Below are 17,443 nucleotides of genomic sequence, written 5' to 3'. Positions count from 1 at the left end.
ATATATCTGCTGTAGGCTTCCCTGGTGGTTCAGTGGGTAAAGTGTCTGCTTACAATGCGGGAGACCTGGGTTCGATCCCTGGGTCGGGAAGATCCCCCGGAGAAGGAAATGGCAACCCACTCCAGTACTCTTGCCTGGAAAATCCCATGGACTGAGAAGCCTGGTAGGCTACAGTCCATGGGGTCGCAAAGAGTCAGACACAACTGAGCGACTTTCCTTTCCTGGTCAGAATGTAAAATGGGACAATTGCTTTGGAAAACAGTCTGGCAATTCCTCAAAAGGTTAGACGTTACCATTTGACCCAGAAATTCTACTTCTATGTGGATACAAAATAAATGTGCATACAAAAACATGTGCCTGAATGTTCACTGTGGCATTATTCATAAGAGCCAAAAAATGGAAACCATAAAAGTCCAATCAACTGATGAATGAATAAGCAAAATTTTATATAGCCATACACATACATACATGTAATAATACTCAGCAATAAAAGGAATAAATTACTAAGATATGCTTCAATCTGAGTGAATCTTGAAAACAGTTCATGCAGGGGGCAAAGTAGATTAGTGGTTGCCAGGGGCTTGGGAGAGGGAGGAATGGAGAATGACCGCTAATGGTTGCAGGGTTTTGGGGTGAATGATAACAATGTTCTGATATTAGGTAGTGGAAATGAGCAAAACTCTGAATACACTAAAAAACACTGTACTGGGCACCGAAAGTATGAATTCTGTGGTAAAATTCATAAATCACAACAAAATCATTTATGTTTTAAAAAATCTGAAACAGCTCAGATATCCTTCAAAGGTGATTAGTTACACAAACTGTGCACAGACCATGAAATATTGTTACTCAGTAACAAAACATACACTCCTTGCATGAGTCTTCCAGCAATTATGCTGGATAAAAATAGCCAATCCTAAAAATTTACAGACTTTATGATCCTATTTATAGAACATTTTTTGAAATGAGAACCTTTTAGAAGTGGAGTTAACTGCCATGGATGAGTGATTGAGAGGAGTTACAGGAGGGGATGGCCTTGCTGGAGGGAAGTGAGTGTGGTTATGTTAACACAGGGGCAACAGGAGGGATCCCTGTGATGAATGAAATATTCAGAATCCTGAATGTGGTGTATGTAGATTTGTGAACTCCACACATGATGAAGTTGTATTGAACTAAATATACACCAAAAATGACTATAAATGTGACTGAGGAAATGGAATATGATCAGTGGATCAAGTCAGTGTCAGTATCCTGGTTGTGACATGGTGCTGTAATTGTGCAAAATGTCACCACTGAGGGAAACCAGGTAAACAGTACACAGAATCTCACCAGCAAGGACCTTTGGTGCATGGAGTAGAGGTAATATAGATGAGGCCGTTGGAATGCCAAAGGTTATGTGACAACTTTCAAGTGGCGCACAGCCAGAAACAGAAGCCAGGGCTCTGGACACTGATTCATTCATTCAACAAATATTTATTTATTTGAGTGACACCAATGCCTCAGATTCTCAGTTGTAGAATCCAGGCTCTGGGGTTATAACCATTAATATGAACAACCCTCAGGCCAGCTACGCCTCAAGGAGGTACAGATGACCCCTCTCTATCCTGAGTTAAAAAGTCCAGAGTCCCTGTCTGTGGGTGTGAAGACAAGAAGGGAAACAAAGAAGGGCAATGAAGCCAAACAGCCAGGGCCCACGGGGTACTGGGACTGGCAAAGATACCAAACAGCCCAAAGCTCTTCCTAAAAGGAAGCAGAAGTGTGTGGTTTGGCCAAGGGACCCAGAACCAAAAGTAACCGGATAAATACGGGTGGGCAGGGTGCCAGGACTAGTTTGGGGCATCAGGATGAGGATTAGAGAGCTGGCAAACTCATTGGGAAAGTCCCTGATGCTGGGAAAGACCGAGGGGAAAGCTTTGGGATGAGGATTAGGGAGCTGGTAGACACATTGGAAAAGTTCCTGATGCTGGGAAAGATCGAGGGCAGAAGGAAAAGAGGGCGTCAGAGGATGAGATGGCTGGACGGCCTCACCGATGCAATGAACATGCACTTGGGCAAACTCCGGGAGTTAGTGAGGGACAGGGAGGCCTGGCATGCTGAAGTTCACGGGGGTGGGAAAGAGTCGGACACGGCTGGGCGACTGAACAACAGTCTAACACTGACGCCCGCAGAAAACTACAACTCCCAGCGTGCCCCACGGTCTGCCCCGGCCCCGGCGGTCATGTGATCGCTGCTCACGTGTCTCCACTGCCGGCCGGGGCTAGAAAGACCGCAGGTAGGTGGAAGGAGGTACAGACTGGTGGAGGGTGGAATCTGAGTCCCCAAGGGCCCCACCGCGGCAGAACCGTACTCATTCGCTGCAGGGCTCTGCAGCCTGACATCCTCTGTCCCACGCCAGCTCGGGGTCGGCCGGCCCTTGCCGCGCCTTATCCCAGCCTGTCCCTACCTGGTTACCTGTCGTGCCCCGGAACCCCCTCCCCAGTTTACCACACAGCAGCCCACTCTCTGTCCTGGGTGGGCCGTGGCCCCCTTTCCAATGCAGCCCACCCGTCGTATTTCTGGGATTCGGCCCCAGGCTGGCCTGGGTACTTACTCTCGTTGGGCTCTCAGGGGCCTACTGCGATGGTTACAGCTCTGGCCTGAGTGCGTGGGCATTAAGCTGCTAGTTCTGACTCTGCCAACGAGCCTCTGGGACACTAGCCTCTCTCCCTCCGTGGGTCTGTTTCCCTGACTGTGCTGGTGCTTCACTCTGAGTTGAGAGTCAGAGAGTCTCACTTCCCTTCACTCTGTTCACCAGCACTGGTGAAGTTTGAGAAAGAAAAAATTGAAGGCGAGGAGGGAAGTGAGGAGAATCAGATTTCAGAGTTTGGGGGAGAAGACACCATAAGGAATAGCTCTCTGTCCACCAAAGCCAGAAGGGCGGAAAGAGCAGGTAAGCTGGGGAACATAGAGCAGAGTAATTTGAGGGAGGGGAGGCTAAGAGATTCCGGACCACTGCAGAGACCTCTTGTGTCTGAGAGGTGAGCAGGATGGAGGACGGGGTCTCACAGCGTGGGGAGCACCTGCTTTACGTGGTTCTCTCCGGAGCTACACTGGAAGCCTCAGATCAAAAGTGCCTCCAGTACTCATTCACTACTTTGATTTTTTGCTGAGTTGCTGGCTGGGTGGCAAGTTGCATAAGAGGAAGCCCTATGGCATCTGACTGATCTTTCTGGATTTGGAGCCAGCAGGGAGACATTTTCCCCAGAGCTGTGTCCCTTGGTTGCATGCTTGGTGACATGTCGGAGAGCACCCAAACGCCCCCTTTTCCCTCTGATAAGTTTACAGCTCCCAACTTTGTTCAGCCATCACAGGAGGAGCCATGGCAAGAATCAGACCACCCAAGAGGCCTCAGTAGACATTTTAAACCCCCCAGTGTGCTGGGGGCATGAGACGCAATGCGTCTGTGATGGGCAGTGGTGAGGTCAGTCATGTGGGAGAAGAGAATTTAAATCCTCACTGAAATTTTGAAGGGCTTTGAAAGCTCCACAGCATTTAGACTCTTGGCTGGAGGGAGGTATGCCGGGCTATAAGAAACTGAAATACCTACAGTTCTAGGTGAGGATTGTTCTTCAGACCCTGCGGTATAGAAACCAGTTGGGAAGCCAGACAGATTTGGATCTAAATCTTGCTCTGCAGCTTGCTACTCTGTGATCCTGAATGAGTGATTTGATCTCTCTGAGCCTTGTGACCGCTGTAATCTAAGGAATGAGTGAGATAAGATACGTGCATGACACTCCTGCTTGATGCACGGCCTCTAGTGCTGACATGTCGGTACCCCTCTCTTATGAGTTTGTGTCTTACCTGATCAGTGCGTGAGCCTGAAGCAGGAGTCACGTCTGACATCTTTCTGTGTCTGCCATTACCCTGGGGCACCCAGTGCAGTGATCCACACACTGGCATACCTGGGTTTGGATCTCAGCCATCTGATCTTGGGGAAAGTTGTTATCTTGGGATAACAGTATACCTGCCTTTCCCATCTAGGTTTAGGAGAGCCAGAACCCACAGGCCTCCTAGGATAACAGCGCCACACAGGCTGGAGCCACCCTTCCAGCTGAACGTGTGTTCCCTCAGTTCCCCAGCGGATGAGGCCGTGAGACAGAACGCACAGACCCTGCGGGAACAGGATTCCCCGGGCCATGGCCCAGGTCAGCATCAACAGAGACCTTGGCGAATGGGGCTTAAGCACGGACTCTGGGGAGCGTGCCCGTCTGCTGCAGAGTCCCTCTGTGGACATAGCCCCCAAGAGTGAGGGGGAGGCCCCTCCTGGGGGTGCGGGCGGAGGCACCACTTCAACACTTGGAGCCATCTTCATCGTTGTCAATGCCTGCCTGGGCGCGGGGCTACTCAACTTCCCGGCAGCCTTCAGCACTGCCGGGGGCGTGGCAGCCGGCATCACGTTGCAGATGGTGAGTGAGGGGGGCCTGGCAGGCAGAAATGCAGAGTGGTGGGTCTGGGCTCCTGGCCTCAAAAGGGAGGCTCTGGATCAGCAGTGGTCAGTGACACATGCTAATCACTCTCCCCTCTGCCACACATGGCTGACATTATTAAACTACTGTAGCATTCTTTCCTTTGAGGCCAGATGAGGTTTCAAAAGCCTTCCTAGCAATTAGGGAATTTCAGACATTAATTGCATATTTAATAGTTATGTGGTTATGTTTAAAAAGCGGGCCCACACCTTTTAGAACTGCATGTTGAAATGTTTACTGATGATATGATAGTTTGTATTTTCTTCAACGTAATCCAGAGTGGGAGAGAGAAGAGATGAAACAAGACTGGTCCTGAATTGATGATTTTTTTTGTTTTTAATATTTTGGCCACACCACACAGCATGTGGGATATTAGTTGCCCACCAGGGATTGAACCTGTCCTCCCTGCATTGGCATCATGGAGTCCTAACCACTGCCCCACCAGGGAAGTCCCTGAATTGATGATTTTTGAATTTGAGATTTGAGCGATGTTTGAAATTTTCCTCAAAACTTTTTGTCTTTAAGGAAAATGTCGATTCCGGTAATCTATTAAAATTGCCCTGCAGGATAAGGCTCGTTTGACAAATGGGCTTTGGGCACCGGGCCAGTAAACGCTGAGCAAAACCAGGTTACTCTTTGCTGCCAGGCCTTTCCCACACACTCTTGCTCCACCCTGCCTGCAGGCCATGCTGGTTTTCATCATCAGTGGCCTCGTCATCCTGGCCTACTGCTCCCAGGCCAGCAATGAGAGGACCTACCAGGAGGTGGTGTGGGCTGTGTGTGGCAAGCTGACAGGCGTACTGTGTGAGGTCGCCATTGCCACCTACACCTTTGGGACCTGCATCGCCTTCCTCATCATCATCGGGGACCAGCAGGACAAAAGTGAGGTCCTCCTCAGTATCTACCTCATCCCTCCCCCTTGGCCCTGGGGATCTTGCGGTGGGACGGGAAGAGCATGGAATACCCACCCAAGGTCCAGCCCTGGCATTCATCTGGGAATCCTCCCTGCTGGCTGCTGGGCCCATGAGACAGTTGGAGATCCCAGCAGAGGTGGAGGACCATACCCTGCAGTAGCCTGGCATCACCTTCCCTCCTTCCTCCCTCTGCAGTTATAGCTGTGATGGCAAAGGAGCCTGAGGGGCCTGGCGGCAGCCCCTGGTACACAGACCGCAAGTTCACCATCAGCCTCACTGCCTTCCTCTTCATCCTGCCCCTTTCCATCCCCAGGGAGATCGGCTTCCAGAAATATGCCAGGTTTGGAAACCCCACCCCAGCCTGTGCTGGACAGCAGTTCTGATCACAGGCAGTCAGAGACCCAAGGGCAGCAGGGGAACCCCTCTCCTCCACGCCACTTTGCCTCCAGGGGCAGAAAGAAGGGACGAGGCAGGGGCAGACCAGGGCTTGCAGAGGTTCTAGCAGAAGACCTTCCTTTTGCGTCATCCTTTTGTGTCAGCAGCTAGGGAGACAGTGGCTCTTTGCATCAGTGGGAGCATCGGTTCCAAATGTCCTTGTCCAAGAAGGAACGGATAGTAATCCTGAATGTGAAGGCCTCTCCTGGCCTGGGCCTTGTCTTTCTCACAAAGCATGGGATTTTTTGATCATTTGGGATTGTTAGCTTCACAGCATTTTCCATGCAGCTCAGTGTGAAGGGAAGGTACTAGCTTCTTGGCTCAGAGTCTGAAAAACAGGGATTCTAACCTGTTTCCTGTGATCCTTAATTGAAGGGGTCACACTCAGTGTCCCCAAGGTTCCCTTTAATGTTGACTTTCTGGTATTAGTTCCTTGGAGCCTTCTACCTCCAGCCTTTCCTGCTTCTCAAAGGCCCTGCTTGCAGCTCTGGCCATACCTGGGCTGCTCTGATTGAAGTAACAGATGTGCTTTGAAGCCCAGCGCCCCCTGCTGCAGTCTCTGAGCTATGGAGCTGAACCACCTCATTTCCCAGTGGCCACACATGTCAGTCTTGTCCCCTTTTGGTTTCCTAACTGTGGCTTGTTTCTCTGAAATTTATCTCTCATGCATTTCTTAAGTCTTTGTTTGGAATGATCTCCCAGTTGGTTCCTTAGACACTTTTGGTCACTAAGGTGAAGGGTGGATGTCCCTGGGGATAGCATCGAAGAAGAGGCAGCTGGGACTAGGGAGGAGGAGGCTTAATTCATCCTTCCTGGCAGCTTCCTGAGCGTCGTGGGCACCTGGTACGTCACTGCCATCATTATCATCAAATACATCTGGCCTGATAAAGAGATGATCCCAGCAGACATCCTGAACAGGTTAGTGAGGGCCCCCAGGAGGCATACCGGGTAGAAGCTGCACTTGGGCCCCAGGAGGTATTGGGTCAGGCCTCAAAAAGCCACACAGGAGACTTCCCTGTGGCTGAGACTCCATGCCCCCAGTGCAGGGGCCCCTGGTCAGGGAACTAAATACCACGTGCAATGACTAAGACCTGGCACAGCCAAATAAATACATTAAAAAAAAAAAAAATCCCAAGGCTCATCAGGAGTTTGACTCATTGGTCATTGTAGGAAGGAGACAAGAGGTCCTGATCTCTTTTTACTGGAGAGAAGGGTAAGAACCCGAGATGAGGGCCAGTTTGCCATTGATGTCCAACAGATGAACCAGTGTGAGACTAGGCCTTAGGTTATAGGTCCTGCCAAGGTGGAACTGCACATTTTTTCAACATGTGCTTATCTTCAACATGTGCTTACCTATATCTTCTTTGTGAAAATAAATCAATTTTCTCATTTTTTTTAAAAAAAAGTGTTTTTCTAAAGCTTTAAAACTTTTTAAAATTAATTTATATTAATTTTAGCCCGGGATTTCCTGGGCTTAACCCTGCATTCCCAGCACGTCAGATACTTCTGTTGGCATTGGCTTGAACTTGAGGTGCCTTGGGCCTCCTCCTGCCCAAATGAAAGGGTCTTCGTTGCTTCTAGAGCTTTTCTCTAGTTGTGGCAAGTAGGGACTACTCACTAGTTGCGGCACACGGGCTGCTTTTACAGTGGCGTCTCTTGTTCTCTCATGGAGCACGGGCTCGGGCTTCAGTAGTTGCAGCACATGGGCTCAGCAGTTGTGGCTCCTAGGCTTAGTTGCTCCTTGAAATATGGGCTCTTCCTGGAACAGGGATCAAACCCATGTCTCCTGCATTGGCAGGCAAGGTGTATTTTTTACCACTGAGAGGAAGTTTAGTTTCCTTTTTATTGAAAGGAACAAACCAGAGAAGCAGAAGGCCAAGTGCAAGAACCAAAACTTCTGGATTTGAGTCCCAGGAGGGCCTTCCAGAGCCTCAGTTTACTGGCCTGTGAAGTGTGTCCTCTCCTGACTCCACACTTGTGTGGGCGGGATGTGTGTAGCTGGCTGCTGGAGGCTGTGGGGGGCTGACTGAAGAGTAAAGGCATGGGGCAGTTGGGGACTCTGAGGGCTTCACGGGCAGCAGCATGTTGTGTGTCTGTCCGCAGGCCAGCCTCCTGGATAGCCGTGTTCAATGCCATGCCTACCATCTGCTTCGGATTTCAGGTGCCAGTTGCAAGGTCCCTTTTGTTCCCTTAGCTCGCTCCCCATCCTGGGAGGAAGTCCACATTATCGGTGGGACAGGGGCAGGGTGGTGGTGGGGGTGGTCCTGGAAGGGGGAGCTGAGTGGGAGTCCCAGGACTTTGCCCTTTGTCCTTGGGATGAGGTCACTTGCCCACCCTGACCCTGCCCTTCACCCTGACAGTGTCACGTGAGCAGCGTACCCGTCTTCAACAGCATGCGGCGGCCCGAGGTGAAGACCTGGGGTGGCGTGGTGACGGCCGCCATGGTCGTCGCCCTCGCTGTCTACATGGGCACGGGTGAGCGCTCCCCTCTGAGGGCCAGGCTTAGAGGGCTCCCACTCTCCGTCTTCGTCCCAAGTCCTCTAGCCCAGGATTTCCTGGGCTTAACCCTGCATTCCCAGCACGTCAGATACTTCTGTTGGCATTGGCTTGAACTTGGGGTGCCTTGGGCCTCCTCCTGCCCAAATGAAAGGCGTGTGCCTGCATTCATTCAGCAGCTCTCAGTGGGTACCTAGTCAGTCAGTCCCAGGAGCTTTCTCAGCATGGAGGGGATGCCATAGACACAGAGAGGTCTGGTCCTGCTTGCATGAAATTGACAGTCTATTCGGAGAGACAGTCTTATAGCAGTAAACCGGCAATCAGTAAGGAAATCCCAGATGCGTGCCACAGTAACAGCGAACCAGGGAAGATGTGGGTGGGGCTGGCTTTAGGGGGTCGATCACAGACAGCTCCCCTCAGAGAAGGTGGCATCTGGGGAAGCCCAAACCATGAAAAGGAGCTAGAATCTGAAGTGCCGGGGGAAAAGAATTCTAGACAGAGGAACGAGAAAATGCCAAGTCCCTGAGGCCGGGACAGAAGGTCTGTGGAGCAAGCTGTGGGGGTGGGGGGTGGGCACAGCCAGATCCTTGAGCACCGGTGGGAGCCAGAGATGAAGCGTTTTCAGCAGGGGTGTGGCTCGGAGAAGGGTTGGCGCTGCATGTTGTGTGGAGAACGGTATGGATGAGGGTGCAGGACTGGGAGACCAAGAAGAATGGCGCAGTGAGTGCTCCCACAGATGGGTCTCAGGACCAGCTCTGTACTAGTCTCTGCAGACACAGCCAGGAATACAGAGCCGAGAACAAGGGAGGCAAATAGGCAGAGCCCCTGTTCTCCTGGAGTTCATGTTTTTACTAGTTGAGGGAGACAGATGATAAACAAGTGAAAGAAAAAAAGCCTCTGAGGAACACTGAAGAAAAGAGAGCAATGTGATGCCAGAGAGTGCCTGGCATTGGGGTCACTGGATGAGGAGGGACCTCTGAGCCGAGACCTGAATGATGAGATGGGCAGACAGAAGTTAATGCAGGAGCTCTGAGACAGGAACTGCTAGGCGAGTTCAAGATCAAAGAGGTAGCAGTACAGGGATGGGAATGTGAGAAGTCAGGGAAGGGGGCTTCTGAGTCCAGCCCTGACACCCTTCTACGCCTCAGTCTTAGCCTCCAGGGCTGCTCTCTCACCTCCCCATCTGCTGCTGGGCTGAGCAAGGGACGGTCCATCTCCCTAACCCTCCCAGGGTTGCTCTGACCCAGCCCTCTCGTCCCCACCCTCAGGTATCTGCGGCTTCCTGACCTTTGGAGCCACCGTGGACCCTGACGTGCTCCTGTCCTACCCGTCAGAAGACGTGGCTGTGGCTGTGGCCCGTGCCTTCATCATCCTGAGTGTGCTCACCTCCTACCCCATCCTGCACTTCTGCGGACGGTGAGCCCCCCGCCCCACCCCTTGAAGGTGGTGCTTCTCACCAGGGCCCTTGGCTGCCCTTTGAACCTGGCCTTGGGCCTTGTGTAACATCCATTCTATAGAGGGAGACACTGAAGGCACAGGAAACAGTCAGTGCCTAGGATGGCCCTGCAAGCACCCCCAGCCAGGTCTTGGGGGGCCACCTTTGTCCCAGAGTCATCAGAACAATCTGTGAGTGCTCTGAAAACCTCTAATCAGGTCCCTTCCTGAACACCCTGTCTTCTGGATACCCCAGACCCTCCCTTTCCAGGAGTCTAGTGGAATCAGTCCCCATGGGGCGTGCAAACTCTGGACCAGGCAAGGCACTCAGTCTTCCACATTCACCATCCCATCCCGTCCCCATGGCAACCCTGAGAAGAATGCCACTAGACCCATTTTGCAGTAGAGGAGACTGAGGCCCAGAGATTGCCTCACCTACAGTCCATCCAGTTGGGGGTCTGGCTCCATGGCTGGAGGGGGGAGCGGCGCTATCAGCAGGTACGCCTCTGAGCCCCTCTCTGTGTGGGCAGGGCGGTGATCGAAGGCCTATGGCTGCGCTACCAGGGCATGCCGGTGGAGGAGGACGTGGGCCGGGAGCGGCGGCGGCGAGTGCTGCAGACGCTGGTCTGGTTCCTGCTCACCTTGCTGCTGGCTCTCTTCATCCCTGACATCGGCAAGGTCATCTCAGTCATTGGAGGCCTGGCTGCCTGCTTCATCTTTGTCTTCCCAGGTGTGGAACCCCAGTGACCCCCAGCACTCACTCCCAGACCCTCCTGGCCTCAGCTCCTCTCTTGCTCACCTGTGGGGGAGGATAATCACCAGCATTTATCAGTCACCTGCAGGCTTTTTGGGAACCCCTGTTTAAGCATCACCTCCTGCAGAGAAGGTGTAATTGTCATCTCCATTTTACCCATGAGGAGGTGTGAGGTTCAGAGAGGATAACAAACTTCCCTAGAGGTTAACAAACTCAACTAAAGAAGAACAGAATCTTTTCAAATCAAAGTCTGACCAGATCCACAGTCTATATAGTCTTAACTCTTATTTCAAGAACCTGTTCCTCCGTGACTGTCAGGGATCTGGCTGGGTCAGCCCACGACAGGGTAATTAGAGTCTGGCAGTGGCACCCTGACACGGAGGTTGGGAGACTTGAGTTTCAGACAGTCTGCCACCAGATCCCTGGGAAACTGTCCTGTCTGCCCAGTCACGAGTTCTGCCTACACCCAGCTTATTTCTACCCAAGAGGCCAGCTGGAAAGCCTTTGCCACTTTGCCTGGAGCAAGGGGGCCGCACTTGCTCAGAAGTGCGTTGGGAAAGCCCTGCAGTGAGGGCACCACAGAGTCGCCTCCCATTGCTGCCCCGTTAGCTCAAGGTCTTGTGTGCCACCCAAGGACCTTTCCTGGGAGACCAGTTGCCAGGCTTCCAGCCGGGTCAGATTGGAGGCAGAGATGGAAAATGTGGAGGAGGAAGCACAGGCCTTTCTCCGTCCACCTCCCGTGACGGGGCGGGGGGCGGCCAGCCACGCTCTCAGGGCCACCTCTTCTCTTCCAGGGCTGTGCCTCATTCAGGCCAAACTCTCTGAGATGGAGGAAGTCAAGCCAGCCAGGTAAAGCAGGGCCCAGCCTGTGGGCCTCTTGGGGAGGTGCTGGATGCGGAGGTACCCTTAAACTGGTCAGAATCAGGAGACCTGTGTACTTTGAAATCAGGAGTTTTAAAAATACTATTTTAAAAAATATCTATTTATTTGGCTGTGCTGCATCTTGGTTGCAGCATGTGAGATCTAGTTCCCTGACCAGGGATTGAACCCAGGCCCCCTGCTTTGGGAACATGGAGGCTTAGCCACTGGACCACCAGGAAAGTTCCTTAAAATACTTCCTTTAAAATGAGTGACGTGTTAGTTGTAACAGTTCAAGCCCTTCTGAAGGACTTTAGAGGAAAACGTGGAAGTCCGTCCTTCCCCACCACCCTCTCCCTTCTCCTGAGAGAGCTCATGTCATGAGCGTGGCCTGTGCCCTGTAGACTGTTGCTGTGTGTGCACAGATGTCTGTGTACACAAAGTGATGTGTGTGTATACACAGACACGTGGGTTTTTGTGTCTGGTTAGGTTTTTTTCAAAAATTGTTCCAAGCCAGACACACTCTTCTACCCCTTTTTTTTCACTTAACCATATATCTTGGAGATCACTCTCTGTCCACACAAAATCTACTGCTTCCTTTTTCGGTGGCTGTAGAATCTGTTGTTTGAATGTGTCCTGAATGTGAACACACTTCTGCACATATGCCTTGGCACACCTGTTCAAGGATCTTAGTGTCATCGATTCTTAGAAGGAAGTTGCTTTATCACTAGGCATGCCCATTTTCACTTTGGCACGTGGGTTCACATTACCCTCTCAAGAGGCAGTACCGGTCAGAGTCCCAGCAGCAGTGAAAGAAAGTGCCCTGTTCCCCATATCCCTGCCACCATGGTACCTAGAGGCCTTTTCAATATTTCTTAGTCTATTGAAAACAAAACACTACATTTAAAAAATTTTTACCTTTTTAAAGTGTTACATAGTATTAATTCCATTCATATTTTTGTGTAACGGTCACCACCAGCCATCTCCAGAACTTTTGCATCATCCTAAACTGAAACTCTGTACCCATTAAACAGTCATTCCCTATTCCCCCTCGCCCCAGCCCCTGGCAACCAGCGTTCTATTTTCTGTGTAAATCTGACTCTTCGGGTACTTCCTGTAACTGGAATTGTATTTGTCTTTTTTGTACCTGGCTTTTTTCACTTGGCATAATGTCCTCAAGGTCTGTCTGTTGTAACATGAGTCACAATGTCGTTTGTTTTTAAGGCTGAATAATATTCATTGTATGTACAGGCCACATTTTGCAAAAAACTGCATTGTTTTTAATGTGTACATGTTCCTGAATGGTAGAGAGGTTATGACCAGGTTGCATGCTTTAAAAAAAAAAACAAACAGAAAATTATTGTGGGGACTTCCCTGGCAGTCCAGTGGTTAAGACTCTGTTCTTCCAATGCAGGGGGCATGGGTTTGATCCCTGATCAGGGAACTAAGATCCCATATGCCATGTGGTAAGGCCCCCCCAAAAAAATCCAGTTATAACCCTGCAGCTGTTTTTGATACATACCTTTGCAGATGTCTTTTGACTTATTTTTTAATAAAATGGATCACTCCATGTGACTTGCTTTTTCCTGACCATCTTTCCCATCAGGAGACATACATTCTAATTCTGGTCCTGCCCTTGGTGTCCTGTGACCAGTCAGCTAATCGCATTAGGTCTTGGTCTCCTTACCCGTGGTCTAGCAGTCATACACTCAGCCCCATAAAACTTTGTGTGAAAGCTGTTGAGAAGTAGGAAGTGCTCTGCCCACAAGAGAAGTGGTGTAAGTAATTACAGTAATTAACTGATGTATGGCAGCCCACTCCAATATTCTTGCCTGGAGAATCCCATGGACAGAGGAGCATGGTTGGCTATAGTCCATAGGGTCACAAAGAGTCATGACTTCAGACATGACTGGAGTGACTTAGTACATGTATTTACATATATATGAAAGTCAATAAGGTCATGAGTGGTTGACTGACCAGGCCCTCTCTCACCCTCTGCTCTACAGCTGGTGGGCGATGGTCAGTTACGGAGTCCTCTTGGTCACACTGGGAGCCTTCATCTTTGGCCAGACCACAGCCAACGCCATTTTTGTGGATCTTTTGGCATAAGATCACTGCCTCCCAGAGAATTATTAGCCTTTGTTGTTGGACCCAGGAACCCATCTCATAGAGCTTCAGGACCACCCTGGGCCCGGCATCATTCCCCTCCACTGGTGGGATGACATCCGCAACATCCTTTTCCAGGAACAGTTCTGGGGTGAAATCAGGCCCCACCCCCGTGGACAGTTCAAACTCAGCTCCCTTCCTGCTCCCCCATCCTGGCAGCGCCGTGGATGGTAGGAGGAAGTTTCATGCCACAGGGGAACCTCCTCCCCTCCTTCACCTCTCGACTTTTCCATGCCTGGATGCCGTGGGTAAAGAGTGTCAGCAGGTCTCCAAAGAAAGAACTCAGCCTGACTTGCCTCTGGAGAAACAGTGTGCTCCGAGGGGTGTGCTCCTCCACAGAGAAGCCTGTCCCGAGTAGAGGCTCTGCTCATCACCCCGGGACTCAGCACCTGCTCCCGTGTGTCGGCAGCCCAGCCACCAGCGGCTGCCTCTCGCAAGTCCCAGAGGAAGCCTGAAAGCATATGAGTGCACCAAGGCAGGTAGATGGATGCCTGGCCACTGCCTCCTGGGCCCACAGAGAGCCCGAGAGCCCCCTTGCCCATGGCTGATTGACATTTCCCAAGGCTTTTGGGGTCTCGCCCTGCCTCTTTACCCAGACCTGATGGTCCAGGCATCCCTCTGCTCCTCCATCCCAGACATCACCAAGTCTAATGTTTACAAATGGTGCCAGCCCAGCTCTGAGCCAGGGGCCAGGAGCCACCCCGTGCCACGGTGCTGTGAGTACTCCCTGAACTCACCCCACGGTGGGGAGTCTGCTTTCTCTCTTAGATTCCAGATGGGCCCCTCTTTTCAAAGCAACAAGAGTGGGGACGTCCCTGGTGGTCCAGTAGTTAAGACTCTGTTTGCAATGTCGGGGGCACGGGTGCAGTCCCTGTCAGGGAACTAAGATCCCACGTGCCGCGAGGTGCAACCAGAAAAAAAGTTAAAAATGGGACAAAGGTGCAAGAGTGGGTGGTGGAGCAGGCTGGGAATGCCACGCGGGCTGGGCTCCTGAGGATCAAGGTGACTGTGTCTGGTATCTTCACGTTCAATGGCTGCTTCTCTTCTCCCTGCCCTCCATGTCAACCCCAGCCTGGTACCCAGAGACGAGACAAGAAGGGCAGCTGACATGTCATTGTCTGAACAACATTTGAGTATAGTCATGCTGGCCTAGAAGTTTCCCTTCCAGTCTGGATCTTGTCTGCTCCTCTCCCCCATCACCTCTTCACCCCCACCCCATTTTCCTGTGGAGCTCAGTCTCTCCTGCTCTCCTAAGTATGGGAGTGGGGTGGACCAAACCCTTTCTTGTCCACTTCCTCAGCTCCACGTGTCCACCAAGCCTGGCCTCGGAGGCCTGTTAATCACATTAGGACATAGCTAGGTTGTGCCCCATGCGAGGTAAGGAGGGATATTCTCCACCTTCATATTTTGAACACTTTGGCTACTCAGGCCAACCCCAGGCGCCGAGTCAGGCTTTCTCTGCCTGGAACACTCAGCATTGTCCCTGGCTCTTCCTGCCCAAAACCTCTGAATGGAGAAGTGGGGGTGAGAGGGGCCCACGTTCTCAGGGCAGTGAGATACAAGCAGAGGCTGGCTGGAGCCACATAGACTTCTGCTCAGCCCCAGCCTAGGTGACTTGCCCCTCTTCACATCCCCTCTAGGCTTCCCCAGGGCCAGGCCCACATGGCCGTCTTCTCTCAGCCTGCTACACAGCACCAGGCCCCGCCAGCGTCCATCTGGACAAGGTTGGGAGGGTGGACATCAGCAGGGCTGCACCGCCGCCTCATGTTGCATTTCAATCACGGGTGGGGGTCCGCAAGGGGGAAAGGAGCTGGAATCTGGCCTAATAACCTCAGGAGCCCCTTCCCCTGCCCTCCCTGCCTGGGCATTTTACTGTTTCTTTTTTACTTGTGCACATTCAGACCAGGAAGAATGGTTAATTAAAAGGGACTTGTGCTGCTGAGCTGCGTGATCTGTGTCTTACGCTGGGGACAGTCCGGGCCACTGGCAGAAGGAAGACAGACTGGGGTGGGCAGTATGGGCTGGGATGTGGCAAGCCCCTTTTGGCTTCACCATCGATGACCCTTGAGTTGAGAGTGGGCCCACTGTGCTCCCTTTACCAGCAGGAAACCTCAAGTGGTTTTGGACATCTCTGCCTTCTTCCATGTCCCATCAGCCTTTCCCTGCTGACTTGGGACTCTGCCTGGGCTCGCACCCATCCTGTGCAGGCACACATTGGCCTCTGTGTTGTATGTCCCCCCGCCGCAACCTCAAGTTTTGGGGTGAGCTTCAAACTCCTGAGCATCCCCAGTTTGTCCTTTCAGAGGCTGGTGTTGAGAGCTGGCCCCGTTGTCCCAGTTGAGGAGCCAGTCACCGTGCTCAAGTGCTGGGGAGAAGATACTTGGCAAAACACCAGCTCTGCTCTCTCTTTGCTGGGGAAGACTGATGCTTAGCAAGTCACCATGAATATGGACACACAAGTTGTGATACGTGCCAAGGGGAAAATACAGAGCATTACATCTGGGGGTCTGGCGCTTCTCCGGAGAGTCAAGGAAGGTTTCCTGGGGGAAGTGACATATGAGTTGGCCCCTGAAGGATGTGTAGGAAGGAACTAAGTGAAGAGGTGGGGAGACCTCTGCAGGCCATGGGAAATGCATTTGCGAAGGTGGGAGGAACATGGTGGTGTGAGGAACTGGAAAGTGGCCGTTGTTGGTGGAGCGTGGCCAGGGTGTGGGAGAGTCGCAGAGGAGAGCAGAGCATTCTGGGATGGCTTCAGTCGTCAATGGCTGCCCCTTTAGACTTAAAAGTCTAACCAGCTCGCCTTCTCCCACACTCTCTATCCCTCTCACACTGTATCCCTGCTCAGGTATTTTGCAAAGATGGCCCTCCCTCCTGGTGGAGATGGGGACTCTCTCCAAGGAGGAAACGTGATGTAAGACTAGACAGGTGGGGGGCTCACCTGTGGTCCAGTGTCTACGACTCCAGGCTTCCACTGCAGGAGGCATGGGTTCAATCCCTGGTCGGGGAACTAAGATTTCACATGCTATGCAGCCAAATAAAAAGACTACACAGGTGGGACAGCTTTGGGCCACGCTTCACACTTGCTTAGTGGGCCAAGAGCTTGAGGGTGGTTTCACTTTCTCTGAGTAAACAGGGAAGAAAAGCTTACATCTAGGCTATAGGCAAACCAATAGCCAAATTCATCCATTCATCCATTGTAGCCAAGACTTATAAGTACTTAATCAGTGTCTCTCTTCCTTCCCCATTAGACTGTAAATTCTATGGAGGCAGGCACATCTTCCTTATCCATCAGTTATCTTAGCCGGTGCCTGGAACACACTTAGCAAGTGTGCAATAGTTGTTGCGTGAATGAATGAATATCAGCTAAGGCTTGCTGATTTCCTACTTTGTGCTAGCACTTGCATCATTCACATTTGGTCTTCGTGACAACTCTATGCAGAAGTAAAAGCTAAGAGATGTTACATAGTTTACCCAGCGACACACAGGAAGTAATATTGGAGCCAGACAGCCCTCTTGCCGTGCATGAATGAACAAGTGAGCAAAGGGCTCTTAGCCTGGTGACTTCTGACCCCAGAATGCAAGCTTAGGAACTTCCAACCCTCATGCCGGCACCAACATCAGATCCTGGAACCCTTGGCTTACCCTCCCAGCCAAACCACATCAAGTGGTGGGATGTCAGCTAGCCCATGGCTCTGGGCAAGTCACTTCCCATCTCTGAGCTTCTGTTTCCCGATCTCTTAACGTGGGACTGATCATCACTGACCTTATTTACCTCCCAGGATAAAGGAGAGCCAGTGTCGAGAAAGTACATGAAAAAATGACAAGTGCTTTATGACCGGAAATCCACATTTACAGAAGAAATGTGAAAACTCGGTTTCTCC

General features: G+C 51.5%; 1 protein-coding gene across 3 annotated transcripts; it reads left to right on the top strand.

The window, feature by feature from the left end:
* Positions 1-1,891: 1,891 nt before the first annotated feature.
* SLC38A7 (solute carrier family 38 member 7) lies at positions 1,892-15,504 on the top strand. 3 transcript variants are annotated; one of them, XM_069552934.1, is made up of 12 exons: positions 2,244-2,272; positions 2,795-2,929; positions 4,021-4,445; positions 5,189-5,387; positions 5,615-5,759; positions 6,674-6,772; positions 7,958-8,015; positions 8,215-8,329; positions 9,619-9,766; positions 10,315-10,514; positions 11,333-11,387; positions 13,403-15,504. In XM_069552934.1, exons 3-12 carry the CDS (start codon positions 4,176-4,178, stop codon positions 13,503-13,505), a joined length of 1,392 nt encoding a protein of 463 aa, XP_069409035.1. In that variant the 5' UTR covers positions 2,244-2,272; positions 2,795-2,929; positions 4,021-4,175; the 3' UTR covers positions 13,506-15,504. The 3 variants fall into 3 exon arrangements, with proteins under 3 accessions (XP_069409033.1, XP_069409034.1, XP_069409035.1); XM_069552932.1 differs by lacking the exon at positions 2,795-2,929 and having other exon boundaries at positions 1,892-2,272; positions 10,349-10,514; XM_069552933.1 differs by lacking the exon at positions 2,795-2,929 and having other exon boundaries at positions 1,892-2,272.
* Positions 15,505-17,443: the final 1,939 nt, after the last annotated feature.

Source organism: Ovis canadensis, chromosome 14 (assembly GCF_042477335.2).
Source record: "Ovis canadensis isolate MfBH-ARS-UI-01 breed Bighorn chromosome 14, ARS-UI_OviCan_v2, whole genome shotgun sequence".
NCBI lineage: Eukaryota > Metazoa > Chordata > Mammalia > Artiodactyla > Bovidae > Ovis > Ovis canadensis.
The sequence above is the reverse complement of the archived record's forward strand: the minus strand, read 5'-3'. Positions and strand labels throughout refer to the sequence as shown.